This window comes from Mauremys mutica, chromosome 7 (genome assembly GCF_020497125.1).
Source record: "Mauremys mutica isolate MM-2020 ecotype Southern chromosome 7, ASM2049712v1, whole genome shotgun sequence".
In the NCBI taxonomy this organism is placed as follows: domain Eukaryota; kingdom Metazoa; phylum Chordata; order Testudines; family Geoemydidae; genus Mauremys; species Mauremys mutica.
In genome coordinates, this window is record NC_059078.1 from 81,053,917 (window position 1) to 81,068,510 (window position 14,594).

The 14,594-nt window shown below is 40.7% G+C and overlaps 1 protein-coding gene across 1 annotated transcript in view; it reads right to left on the minus strand.

Moving 5' to 3' along the window:
- Positions 1-210: 210 nt before the first annotated feature.
- The window catches only part of TMEM26 (transmembrane protein 26), a 28,190-nt gene continuing 13,806 nt past the window's right edge, over positions 211-14,594 (minus strand). Inside the window, exons 3-6 of the mRNA XM_045025765.1 lie at positions 5,164-5,280; positions 4,411-4,631; positions 3,230-3,306; positions 211-811 (exon numbers count right to left, since the gene is read on the minus strand). Coding sequence (XP_044881700.1) covers positions 396-811; positions 3,230-3,306; positions 4,411-4,631; positions 5,164-5,280 — 831 coding nt within the window. The 3' untranslated portion in view covers positions 211-395. The remainder of the gene's footprint in view (positions 812-3,229; positions 3,307-4,410; positions 4,632-5,163; positions 5,281-14,594) is intronic.

Consider the following 14,594-nt stretch of genomic DNA (forward strand, 5'->3'; position numbering starts at 1 on the left):
CAATTTCAGGTAACTGTCCTGATATGTCTGTCCTTCTGCACAAATACATCTGAGCACATTCTTAACATAATGCCTCCAAAGACAGTAACCAAGTATGTTAATGCATCACATACAATTTCAAACCCTGTAGTTCTATAAACTACACCTACCTAATCCCATTGGATAAATATAATATGGATGTAGTAGGAACACCCCCCCCCCCCCAAAAAAAGTCAATAGGATCAAAAAGTTCTCTTTTCTGTGACATCGCTTCAAAATCTTCTCCTGGTTTTTAGAACAAAATTTCATTTTGTGGTGGAAGGGAGATGAGTAAGTACCATGATAATATAAAAAGGCCAAACCCTTCCAAAAGGCCACAGGAAACAGACCGTGTTGTAGTGAATAAACAGCTGAGTTCACTGATATTCTGATGGGACTGGCGAATCCTCCAGAGGAATAGCAGTGCATTCTCTCATATCAGTATCCCAGTTGCTGGGTGGGAGAGTGGTATCATTAGGCTCACATGGGCAGCAGCTGACTCCTCCTATCCGGCTGCTTGGTAGATACTGCAGGGAAGCACGGAAGTCTAACGATAGCACTATTAAACGGTACAGTTGTAACATCACAACTAAGATATTCTTCGCTGTGAAAAACACCAGCATCTGATTGATTACTTTAAAATAGCTCATCAGTATCAAACGTAAAACAAGGAAAGGGCCATCTTGTATGAAAAGGCTGATTCCAATGTTCCACAGGTCTGCGCTGTGTCTGTACAGCAGTAAAGTGGGGACTCTCGTAGATGACACAGATAGTTTACAACCAATATGTTGCACTGTAAATAAAAGACATTCTGTGTTAATGTAGCACTCTGAAACCTAGACATAAAAGTCTGAAAGGGCAGCTCTGAGGTAGAGTGGATTATTAGTGCATTAAACTATCAACACTGCAGGTCAAGGTTCAGAATTAAGTATGTCCAGTGCTTGATTCAGCAAAGCATGGACTTCACTCTTAAGAATGTGCTTACAGTTAAGTATATACTTATGTGCCTTGCTGAATAGGGCCTGAAAACAGTTTGGTCTCATTCCGTACTTGTTGGACATCACACACCCACCATACAAATTTGGTATGACCAGTAGCCTTCTTTCAGTGATGGTACATGGCTCATACAGCAGGCCTTGCAGGTTAAGGTTGGGATATACTGGATGGGAGGTATGTACAGTGCTTAGAAACAGTATGAATGATTCTAGTCATTGCTATCTATTTCCGGTTTTATGGATACTAAATCATGTGGAAATATAACTTGTATGCATGAGTCTCCCTTAACCTGATGAAAATGTCCCACTAGCTAACTTAAAATGCTTACAGTGATATTGCACCTGCAAGGTAATATCTAGGGTTCATTCATGATAAATATGGTAGTCTAACATAAATAATTTACAACAGAAATGAGGTTACTTTGTTTAGAATTCATAATTTTTAGATTTAATTGGTAAAAAGAAGATGTAGATACTTGGATATAATCACAAGTTGTTTTTTTTATCACAAATCGTGACACATTCAGTAGAAGAACTGTATTGTTTATCTCTTTGGATTTAAATAATTCGGTCAAGAATGGAAAGCAAACTTCTTAGAACAGTGGAGCATTTCATTTGAATTCATTAGAGAAACAAAAGTTTCTGCATGCTGTTGCTGAATTTTCTATGCACTTGTGCATCATCTTGAAATACCCTGCCTTGATGCAGCTGAATGTCATGTGCAGCACTGACAGCCCTTTGTTACAAAGCACAGTGGTGCATCAGTAAAAGTAAAATTTTTGTGTCTCACGCAAACAGCTGCACAGAGGTGTGATGGTTACAAATTTATCTTAACTAGAATTGTCACATATGGTAAATATTTTAAAGATCATACATATACTCTTTCCTTTAATTTTCAACTGTGAAATGTAGGGGAAAAAAATAGAATAGCAATGACAAGGAAAAACGTGGCATACACCTTGCTTCATTTAAATTAATGCTATGATCCTTTAAGGGTATTTGAATGTTTTCTTGAACTAGAGTGGTATGTATTTTTGAAATAATACATTGTTAGCAGTCCATATATCTGCAAATCTTAATGTGACACATCTTAAAAGCTCCTGCATCAATTTGTAGCATTGAGCTGTTAAAATTAAACATTAAAACATGGAAATATTTCCTCAACCTTAATATTTAAATAAGCCTGATATCCTTTGTAAGAAAATGCCTCAAGAAAAAGTCCCAGAAGAAAAAACTGATTGAGCCATTTTATTAATTTTATATGAAAACTTGTTGAAAATAATTCTTGCTTGAGCTGATTGTATACATGAGATGCAGCTGAACTGTACACTCCCAGAAAAGAGGGGTCAGAATAATAGATGGTGATATAGGGAGATGTTCATTATGCCTCCCTATACCAGAAAAGCCCTCTCTGCAAGAGGATAAAATCACCTTGAGGTAGATGTTTCTACTAGAATCATAGATTATTAGGGTTGGAAGGGACCTCATGAGATTATCTAGTCTAACCCTCTGCTCAAGGCAGGACTAATCCCCAAATGGCCCCCACAAGGATTGAATTCATAACCCTGGGTTTAGCAGGCCAATGCTCAAACCACTGAGCTATCCCTCCCCCCAACCTTTGTTCCTTGGGGTTCAAGCCAAGGATGAACAGCTTAATAATTTTACGGTCTCCAGAGAAGCTCTATGGACCAGAGCTACTGAGTGGGGGAGCATCTGGCTACACCCTTTTCTCAGCCAGCCATATCCACTTTATGGGCTAGGCTGGCCTCATGTTAAGGAGAGACATCCCAACTCAGGGGCTCTTTGCCATCGTCTACCCCAGTGGGAGCCAGCCTACTTCCAGGAGTGGCTCTAGCCCCATGGTTTATAGTTAAGGGTCTGTCAATTTTTCCATTATAATGACACAATCACAGCATGTACTCCTATTTGACACGTCAGCAGTAATTCCAGTTTGCCTAGAAACAAACTGTATATTAAAGAGATCACAGTTCAGCTTGAAATAAATCTTCCTTCAAAAGAAAGCATGCTTATTCTTCTATGCTGATGCTGAGCTTCCTTTGAATAACACATCATTGTCTCTGTGATGTGAATTGCTGTCCAAAAGCCCTCAGCATAGTCTTTGGTGGTGGTATTTATTTTCATTCACATAGTGCTGTAAGTGTGCACAGCCCCTGAGACATGCTCATCTCTGAAAAACGTGTTTTGCTGATACTAACCTGCAAGATCAAGTGGAAACTGCAACATACTCCAAGTCCATACACAAAGAATTGCATAAACAAGAGCATGGTTATGCCTAAAAACAAACAAAAAGTGAGTAACTAATGAAATGAACCCCAAACTATTTAGAACACTGTCACTTTTAAAAGGATGTGAAGCCCAACAGTACATCTAGTGGGCTCATGTGTCATTCCAGCAGAATTTTGGAGAAATCTGGGGCAGCACCTGGTGGGAATCCCTACAGTTGGTCTGCATTTTCCACCTGCTTGAGCTGTGTGATTTAAACCAAACCTCAGAGTTAATACTCAAGAGTGATCAGAGTATGAAAATAAGTTCTGAGGTTTAACGAGGAGAAGATGCCCTACCCTACCCTGATTTCACACCTTTGTTGAGCTTGAACCATCTTTGTTATGTAGGGAGAGCCTTCCCTGCTGTTAAATAAGTTCTGTTACAGGTACAGCTTAGTTGAATAGTGAAAAAATAATAATGTATGGACATTTTCAGGGACAAAAGTATCAAGTTCAGTTTCCCATTATTTGTGAAGTCACATTCTTTATGACAATTGGATAACTGAGTATTTCTGAAGACGTTTCTAAATCACGCTAATGACTATTAATCTGAAAATTCACATTGGAAGCAGATTACTCTCTCCTCTCTTATTTTAAAACCTAGTCACCCACTCAGGGAGCAGAAACCATATCAGGTAACTGAACATGCAACTTGGATAATGAAAAGCCACAGTAAACTGTTTGCAAACAACACACAGTCTGAAAAGCATCTGATGTACAAGACAATCAAGATTAGCTTGTGAACAAATCACTAACCAAAGGAGAGGCTCTCTTTGTAATAAATAGTTGGAGTAGCTGTAATTGTCTATATTTTAAACACCGTGTGTTAGTTACTCCATTTTCCTGGTTCTTTGAGTCCTTTCCTTTTGATGAATGTGACATGTTTCATTATGAATAACCTCCTATGAAGAGGATGGGGGCTACTTGTGACCTCCATGGAGGCGCAGAAGAGGATAAAAAGAAGACCTAGACAGTAGCCATCTCTTGATATCTCTGAATAATACAGTTGCAGCAACCCCAAATTCACACAGATTACAAAACTTGAAATGGAACAAGAAAGTCTTCAGTATAACCTTGGATACAAATGATGTACTTCAGGAAATATTACTTACCTTACATTTTCTACTTCCAAGGTCTCGCTAGTGAATTCAAGTATGTCTGCTGCAGTTCCCACAAACATAAGTAGCAGCTGTGACAACTGATCACGGGTGATTTCACCACCAATGGGAAGAAGCCATCTCCCTATTATTAGTAGCAGCAGAAAAGTCTGGTGGAGTCCTAGTGTCCATACAGTCTCGCACACTGTGGAGAGCTGGGAGACAAAAACTCTAGCCTATTGCAAAGACCAAAACAACAAGAAAAATACTGTAACTATAGGAAAATGAGATGGTCTAGCTATAAAAACTTATCTCCACTGAATGCACCTTCAATTCAACTGATCATGCTAGTTCTTTCTTCAAGCAGAATTAAAACAAACCATCTCATGCTGCTGGTGTGACTCACTAAATGGACTGCCAGACCAAGTTGATTTATCTCTTGATTTATCTCTTTTTCTCCCCTTCTCTCATTGTTCACTTACTGTTATACTTTGCTCCACTGTAACTCCAAAATTGTTGAACTGAATTTTGTCATTCTTGGGGGAGGAAAGAAATCCCTTCAGACTCAGACCAATCCTAGAAACAATATTTAGAGCACAAGCACCATCTACACCAATGGCTTTTTATAAATGATGATTTCCATCACACCGCTTTGCAAAACTGTCCTGTGCAAGGGAGGTTCACCACATAGACCCAAATAGTGATGTCTTATCTCTGTGCCCCTATTTATCATAAGGTCTATGCACTGAGTAGAGAAAGGTATCCCACCGACTCAATTATGTGATGATCTGCTCCCTCATTTTTGGGAGTGCTCTCTTTTAATTGATTGAAGTCTTCTCTGTTGCTGATATTCTCCCATGTTTGTTCAGTTTCATTACTGCAAAACTACAATAAACAAAAACATCATACACTCAGAAAACATCATGGAGCTGGAGAAGAATTCTTGAATTTTCACCCAACTACTTCATCCTAGGCCTGGTCTACACTGGCGGGGGGGGGGGGGGGGGGGTTCGAACTAAGGTACGCAAGTTCAGCTACGCGAATAGCGTAGCTGAACTCGAAGTACCTTAGTTCGAAGTACTTACCCGTCCTCACGGCGCGGGATCGAAGTCCGCAGCTCCCCCGTCGACTCCGCCACCGCCGTTCGCGGTGGTGGAGTTCCGAAGTCGACGGGAGTGCGTTCGGAGTTCGATATATCGCGTCTAGATGAGACGCGATATATCAAACTCCGAGAAGTCGATCGCTACCCGCCGACCTGGGCGGGTAGTATGGACATACCCTTAGACAGACATCTCCTTCCTTCCCTTCCAACATTTAATCCTCCAATTTCCCATTCCCGTTGCCTTAGCCGTACTTGCATTATGCTCTGGGAGCAAACTGTAATATGCCACTTGCTCACCCCGTTTGTAGAACTTGAGCCTCATGTGTATGTTGTGGATGTCCACAATGGATGTCACTCCTGAAGCCCAACCTCCTGTGAGGGTGTGCTGTGAATTCCAAGCCCACTAGCTCTGAGAGAGCCTGTGGTTCTACCTATTCATGTATTAAAATACTATGTAATGCCAACATTGTACTGCACTTAGTTTTACTTCTGAAGTTTGACTCTGACTTGCTGGATTAGTAAATGCAGTATGAGTGTAGGATCCAGACACTGCAGCAGAGTTCTAGTTGTACAATAAACATTTTTCGTTCAGAATCTATTCAACTGCCTTTTTATTGACATATTTTAATAAGCACATATTAGAAATAAGAGAAAAATGACAGGTAACCATTTACCGCCACAACCACTGATAGCTTTCCCCCACCCCTTGCCTGACCATTTTCTCTTTCTGCATCAGAAAACTCCAATGCAATATCATTTAGAAAGGGAAGGGGTTTCAGTACAACTGTCATTTTCCCTTTAGGGTTATGAATTCTGTGGCTTTCTCTGTGATTATCAATAGTGACATCCTATTAGTTCATTTATTTCATAATTCACATAAGTTTGCAGGGACCGGTTAGGGAGCCCCTAAATTACTACCCAGTTTTGTAAAACAGAATATTGTAGATTTTCTATATTGTGTGTGTGGTTGAATTTTCTAGTAACTGCCAGTATATTTTAGCAAAATCAAATATGTCTGATATAGGATTTGTATGATCTTAGTGGGTTTGTGTGCTTAAGGTTATTGGTCCAGTTCTGCTCATTTGCACCACTTTACATCTGTAGTAATGTAATTGATGTCAGTGGTGTTACTCCAGATTTACATCAGTGTAAACAGAATTTGGCCCCATTCTCCATAGTTTCATTGTGCAGAAGAGCATTCAAATACTGCGAAAATGACACCTTACAACCTAGTTCGATACAACATATGGCCACCTTCCATGCATGGGTACAAAACCTAGCATTATCTTAGAGGGATAGACGATTTCTGGTGTCTGCAGTGGGTAGAAAAAAGACTTTTTACTGAATTAGGAATTTTTTATTTACCCCAAAATCATTGAGTATGTAGAAAAATATCTGTTCACTAATGGTGAAATTCTCCCATTGTTCAGGGGGCTAACACAGCATTCCCCATTTTGAAGACTTAAGTGGTGCATGGGTCTAGTGCTGGGGTCAATTTCACTCTGGAACTGGACTCAACACCAATGGCTGATATGGTAGGGAAACTTTTGTAGAGTTTTGATTTCACTTCATAAATACAATATGCTGCAGCTCTCTCTAATATGCCACCAATCGTTCCAAAAATATCCCATCAGGCTCCCTTTGATTAAAAGGTAAATCAGGGTAAAGGCTGACAGCTGCATTCTAATCTGAAGACAGGTGTGGCCTATGCTTTTTAGGGGGGAGGGGACTATTTTCAAGGCAACTTTCTCTTATCCAGAGGACCTGTCTGTAATTATTCTGGTTGTTGCATTTCTCCTTCCATTAGATCTCTCAGAGGAAGAAAAGATAGACCATTTTTTCTGGCAAGAGGCTATTTATTTCTATCTTTCAAGGAAACTCCTGGTGTGATTGCTGAAATGTCAGGATTAATTAAGAAAGAAAGGCATGTGCTGCTGTGTATCCCCTTAGAGCAAGAAAGCACCTATTTGCACTTTTTGAGTACATACAGCTCTGAGAGAATGTAATGAAGACAAAAAACCATGAAGTTACTGAACTTCAGTAAACAAATCCTCTTTGCATGGAGCTGTGGTGACTAAAGAAACTACTATGGTGCAGGGAGCAGATATTCAGTGACTCTTGCAGATTGGATATGATTTAAAAATCTGTCTTCCTAACAATCCCTAAGCATCTCATTTCATTCTACTCAAAAACAAAGCTAATTAGAAAATCAAACTCCTCAGTTATTGAAGACTTTCATCCCATCCTATTTCTGCCAGACAGGCCTGGATGATTATTTTCTAGCATGCTCATTGCATCAGTGTAGGAGTTAAGAGTGGGATTCACAAAGGTATGAACAGTAGGCACCTAACTCCAATTGATTTTAATGGAAGTTAGGTGCCTAAGTAAGAATCCCACCCTAACTTTTTCTGCACCAGACTGTTTTCCAGGGAGTGCTAGGGAGCTATATGCTAGTAGAAAGGCAACAGCTTCCAACAAATACCTGTATTTGAGATTCTACTTTTCCCCTTTACTTAGAATGGAGCATAAGTGAAGCACCTCAGGTACCATTGTGCAGTAATTGTGGACAAATGCTGTAAACAGAGCCCCTTCCCCAATAACCTGGAAATTTAGCAAAAAGCTCTTAGGTTAGCTGTTTGGGTTATTTGTGTGGGGGTTGGGGTGGGGGAGGTTTTTTTTCACAGGGAGAGATGGAAAAGAACCATGGAGGTTTTGTATCTTATGAGAAGGAAGGTAGACAGAGGTATTACTGTGGACATGAAAACAATGAGACATGAGGTTAAATGAGGAGACTGCCATTTTATTTAAAGCTATTGTCTAATTGGGTTAATGACCCCAAAATACCCGGGAGGGTTGTTTCAGTACACATCTCAATAGGCACCACTGGCCCGGGTGGGACTATAAACCTGAGGATGAGTGTGAAGGCTATGCCCTCTCTACACCCTCAAGCTTACCAAGGAACACTGACTAGAAACCAGAGTCACAACACACTTCCTCCCTCCCACTCGGGGTAGGAGCCATAAACTATGCAAGAGATAGAGGCAAACCCTACTATGCATGACTGTGCTCAGGGCCAATGCCCAGGCAACCCACTGCATGACAGGGAGCTCAAATTAGACTATTTTTAATTTATCTATGGCACTAGAACTGCCAAAGTTGTACCAAGTGTAATGTAACCCCCCAGCCTAGACCTCTTGGATGCCAGGTGGAGGGTGAAAAACCCACCCAGCACTTTGCCAATTTTGCCATGTGGGAAAAATCCTTGCCAGGCTCCAAAACTGATAATCATCCCCCAGCATCACCAGAGATCCAGCACGTAGATTAAGGGCAGGGCTGAAACAGGGAGCCCACAATGGCTGCCCCATCTGGACAGAAAGCTGCATCAATCCCTTCACCCTGCATCGTCACCAAATGGGAGCCAATCACAGAGCCATAGCACCACCCTGAATTGTAGTGGAATACTGAACTATAGTACACTGTTCAGCCGCTAGGTGGCACAGTGTGTAACATATCTTCTTTAAGCTAACCTCAGCCATACCTGGCAGAACATTAAAGGACCTTATTCATAGATTCTAGGACTGGAAGGGACCTCGAGAGGTCATCGAATCCAGTCCCCTGCCCTCATGGCAGGACCAAATACTGTCTAGACCATCCCTGATAGACATTTATCTAACCTACTCTTAAATATCTCCAGAGATGGAGATTCCACAACCTCCCTAGGCAATTTATTCCAGTGTTTAACCACCCTGACAGTTAGGAACTTTTTCCTAATGTCCAACCTAAACCTCCCTTGCTGCAGTTTAAGCCCATTGCTTCTTGTTCTATCCTTAGAGACTAAGGTGAACAAGTTTTCTCCCCCCTCCTGATGACACCCTTTTAGATACCTGAAAACTGCTATCATGTCCCCTCTCAGTCTTCTCTTTTCCAAACTAAACAAACCCAATTCTTTCACCTTTCCTTCATAGTCATGTTCTCAAGACCTTTAATCATTCTTGTTGCTCTTCTCTGGACCCTCTCCAATGTCTCCACATCTTTCTTGAAATGCGATGCTCAGAACTGGACACAATACTCCAGTTGAGGCCTAACCAGCGCAGAGTAGAGCGGAAGAATGACTTCTCGTGTCTTGCTCATAACACACCTGTTAATGCATCCCAAAATCACGTTTGCTTTTTTTGCAACAGCATCACACTGTTGACTCATATTTAGCTTGTGGTCCACTATAACCCCTAGAACCCTTTCTGCCGTACTCCTTCCTAGACAGTCTCTTCCCATTCTGTATGTGTGAAACTTATTTTTCCTTCCTAAGTGGAGCACTTTGCATTTGTCTTTGTTAAACTTCATCCTGTTTACCTCAGACCATTTCTCCAATTTGTCCAGATAATTTTGAATTATGATCCTGTCCTCCAAAGCAGTTGCAATCCCTCCCAGTTTGGTATCATCTGCAAACTTAATAAGCGTACTTTCTATGCCAATATCTAAGCTGTTGATGAAGATATTGAACAGAGCTGGTTCCAAAACAGACCCCTGCGGAACCCCATTTGTTATACCTGTCCAGCAGGATTGGAACCATTAATAACTACTCTCTGAGTACGGTTATCCAGCCAGTTATTCACCTTATACCTTATAGTATACCTAACTATATTACCTTATAGTAGCCCCATCTAAATTGTATTTGCCTAGTATATCGATAAGAATATCATGTGAGACTGTATCAAATGCCTTACTAAAGTCTAGGTATACCACATCCACCGCTTCTCCCTTATCCATAAAACTCGTTATCCTACCAAAGAAAGCTATCAGATTGGTTTGACACGATTTGTTCTTTACAAATCCATGCTGGCTATTCCCTATCACCTTACCACCTTCCAAGTGTTTGCAGATGATTTCCTTAATTACTTGCTCCATTATCTTCCCTGGCACAGAAGTTAAACTAACTGGTCTGTAGTTTCCTGGGTTGTTTTTATTTCCCTTTTTATAGATGGGCACTATATTTGCCCTTTTCCAGTCTTCTGGAATCTCTCCCGTCTCCCATGATTTTCCAAAGATAATAGCTAGAGGCTCAGATATCTCCACTATTAGCTCCTTGCGTATTCTAGGATGCATTTCATCAGGCCCAGGTGACTTGCAGGCATCTAACTTTTCTAAGTGATTTTTAACTTGTTCTTTTTTTATTTTCTCTTCTAAACCTACCCCCTTCCCATTAGCATTCAGTATGTTAGGCATTCCTTCAGACTTCTCGGTGAAGACCGAAACAAAGTCATTAAGCATCTCTGCCATTTCCAAGTTTCCTGTTACTGTTTCTCCCTCCTCACTGAGCAGTGGGCCTACCCTGTCCTTGGTCTTCCTCTTGCTTCTAATGTATTGATAAAAAGTCTTCTTGTTTCCCTTTATTCCCGTAGCTAGTTTGAACTCATTTTGCGCCTTTGCCCTTCTAATCTTGCCCCTGCATTCCTGTGTTGTTTGCCTATATTCATCCTTTGTAATCTGTCCTAGTTTCCATTTTTTATATGACTCCTTTTTATTTTTTAGATCATGCAAGATCTCATGGTTAAGCCAAGCTGGTCTTTTGCCACATTTTCTGTCTTTCCTACCCAGCGGAATAGCTTGCTTTTGTGCTGAACGCATCTGGTGTGTAGCTCTGAGAAGGAAGCTCAGTTCATATCTGGTACAGGAGCCTGGGCTGCTAGTAGCAGCCCAGCAACCTGCTATGTACATGCCATGCAGCGCAGTAGGTGGGACAGGCCCAGAACCCAGGCTCAGATGCAGAAAGAGTAAGGAAGTGACAGGAGGATAAGCAGCAGCAGCAGCCCAACACAGTGAAGGAAAGTGGGGAGGAAAAGGAGAGGGAATATGTGGAACACTGCCTCAGCTGTTCCCACTTGAGAGAGCTCCTCCCCCTCCCCCCACTCAAGAAAGTATCTCAGCTGCTCCTGGCACCATCAAAGCTGCAGCCTGGTGAGCAAGGTGAGGACTGTCATATTGGGGTAGGGGTCCGGAAACAGACAACATACATGCAAAAGCAACTTACTCTGTCAGTATCTGAGTTCCTCTTTCTGCTTCTAAAGCTATTTGTGTTTTAATGTGAGCTTTTCTCCCTCAGTGCTAGGCTTCTCCTTCTGAAGAATTCTGCCCTCACTTGCGCTCCTTAGGGTGGGGACTATATCTTATTCTGGACTAGATGTGAGCAAATAGTGGACAACTATATTTGTTAACATGTTCATTTAGTCTGAGTCCTGATTTGATCCCATTACATTCATGTCTTGTTCTGGTTCAGTTCTCTGTGAATATTTATGAAACTGGTGTTTGTTCACATGAAAGTTTGGGGAAGAGCTGTTCATTTTACAAAGTACGTACGAGCAGAAATGGGAGCATTGGCGCCAGAGCTATTTGCCCAGCCCATCTATCCACTATATACATGCAGTTATTTAGTGGGAATATAACAAAAGAAAATTGAATGTAAAGCCTGGCAGGCAATGAATAAATCTAGCTTACATCTTTCTTTCTCTGTCAGGAAGGAACTCAAATTATTTTTAAATATTGGGTCTATATATGTAGCTACATGTAATTCTCTTTATTGTGCAAAAAAGGATAGGAAGACATTTTAAAAATCCTCAAACTTCCTGGGCTACCTTATTTCCTACTTTTTTTCTTCCTAAAATGAGATTCAACATCCCTATGATTTCTTCACATGTTGTTCCTACAGTCGAACCTCAGAGTTACGAACACCTCGGGAAAGGAGGTTGTTCGTAACTCTGAACAAAACATTATGGTAGTTCTTTCAAAAGTTTACAAGTGAACATTGAATTAATACAGCTTTGAAACTTTACTATGCAGAAGAAAAATGCTGCTTTCTCTTTATTATTTTAGTAGTTTACATTTAACACAGTAGTGTACTATATTTGCTGCTGCTTCTTTTTTTGGTCTCTGCTGCTGCCCAATTGTGTATTTCCAGTTCCAAATGAGGTCTGTGGTTGACTGGTCAGTTCGTAACTCTGGTGTTCATAACTCTGAGATTCTACTGTATTTATAAACATTAAGTGATCCAATCAAGGAACAGAAACCATATCATGATCAGTTATAGGCCAAATTCTAGATTCTGATACTGCAAAGAGCAATTGCTACAGCTTGTGAAAACCCTATAGACTAATTCAGAAAATTCCATTTGGGATTGCAAACAGTTTTCAAATGGAATTTAAGGACCAATTAATAAACTTTTCACAAAGAGCGACCAACTCTATTCTGGACCCACTGCTACAAGGGGCAAAGCACCCTCAATTGCCATTGACTTCTGTGGGAGTTGAGAGTTTTGAAAACTCCATGGGAGTGCTCAGCACCTCGCAGTATTGTGCCCTCTGAAGCAACAGGCACACCTATGGTGCTGTACTGCAAAGAATGAAGTTGATGCTGGAGACCTTCGTAGTCTGCTGCTATGGAAATGCATGTTATGCTGCCAATTCTGCACTATGACTTTCCTGCAGGATTAAATGTGAAGAGAAGCTGATCCATGACTAGGACCCTACCAAACTCATGGTACATTTTGGTCAATTTCATGGTCATAGGATTTTGAAAATCATAAATTTCATGATTTCAGATATTTAAATCTGAAATTTCACGATGTTGTAACTGTAGGGGTCCTGACCCAAAAGAGGGTTGTGGTGGTGGGGGGGGTCACAAGGTTATTGTGTGTGTGTTGGGGGGGGGTCGTGGTATTGCCACCATTACTTCTGTGCTGCCTTCAGAGTTGGGTGCCTGGCCAGCAGCCGCCACTCTCCGGCCGCCCAGCGGTGAAGGCAGTGCACTAGTGCAGAAGTAAGGATGGCAATACCATGACCGCCCTGCAATAATCATGCAACTCCCCCTCTCCTCCTGCCCTGCAAACCCTTTTGGGTCAGGACCCCAATTTGAGAAATCCTGGTCTCCCCTGCCCCTGTGAAATCGTATAGTACAGGGTAAAAGTACACAAAAGACCAGATTTCATGGTCCATGATGCATTTTTCATGGCCGTGAATTTGATAGGGCCCTACCCATGACATAAGGAGAGGACACCTGTTTAAATATAGTCTTTTGTCTCTAGCAAAAATGTCAGGGCAAGTGACGAAAAACAAACATTAATTTATTAGTAGGATGATATATTACGTTGGATCTAGCATGAAAATCATACTTAAAACGGACAGAGTAAAGCTGAGCAAACAATGGTTTTCTTAGTTTGGTGGCCAAACTGAAAAATCCAAAATAAAAAATTCATTTCAAGTTAACTCAAAATGGAACTTTAAATTTTTTTTTCTTGCCACAACAACAAAAACCCCGAATTACTTTTTTCTTTTGTTTAGATTTGGGATGTTTTTTCCCCTTCTTAAAGATAAATCTAGTTAAACTTCTACTGAAATATCACTTCAAAATGAAAAGTGAAAATGTTTCATATCATACAGGCTAAAACAAAATGTTTTGACACTCTCTTCATTTTTTTCAGCTGAAACTATTTTCCATATTCTACCCAAATTTGCAAACAGTTTGTCAACCCAAAGCTGTGTTTTGCAATAAACAAACTATTCATCCACAAAACTTTGCCAGATGTAGTACAAAGCACCAGTTCTGTCTATGGGATGGATTCTGGTTTCTTCTTAAGCTGTTTAGGGTTGTTTAAAATAAATATTTGGTTGGCACAACTTATGATTTCTTTTGTACTGAATGGAAATTTATCTTTAACTGGGCTGTTGCTCGAGTACATGTGAGCTCTCTGTGAGCCTGATTCAAAGCATTTAAGCATGTGCATAAAGTTAAGCATATACTTAAGTCATTCTCTATTCAGCACCACACTTAAACACATTCTCATGTGGCTTGCTCAATTGGGACCTTAAGCTTTAGGAAGAAAACAGGAATGTCTCAAATCTGTGTTTTTACAGATTATAATATTTGTCATTTTTCTACCTTGCTATTTAATTCACTGATTTTACTGACAGTAATTTTTTTTTACTCAACACAGTTCAATCTGACTTTATACCATAACCCTCTGTTAAAAAAGTGCATCCCAACATGCTTTAAATCAGAGGTTCTCAAACTGTGGTCCACGAGCTCCATTCAGGTGGTCCGCGGATAG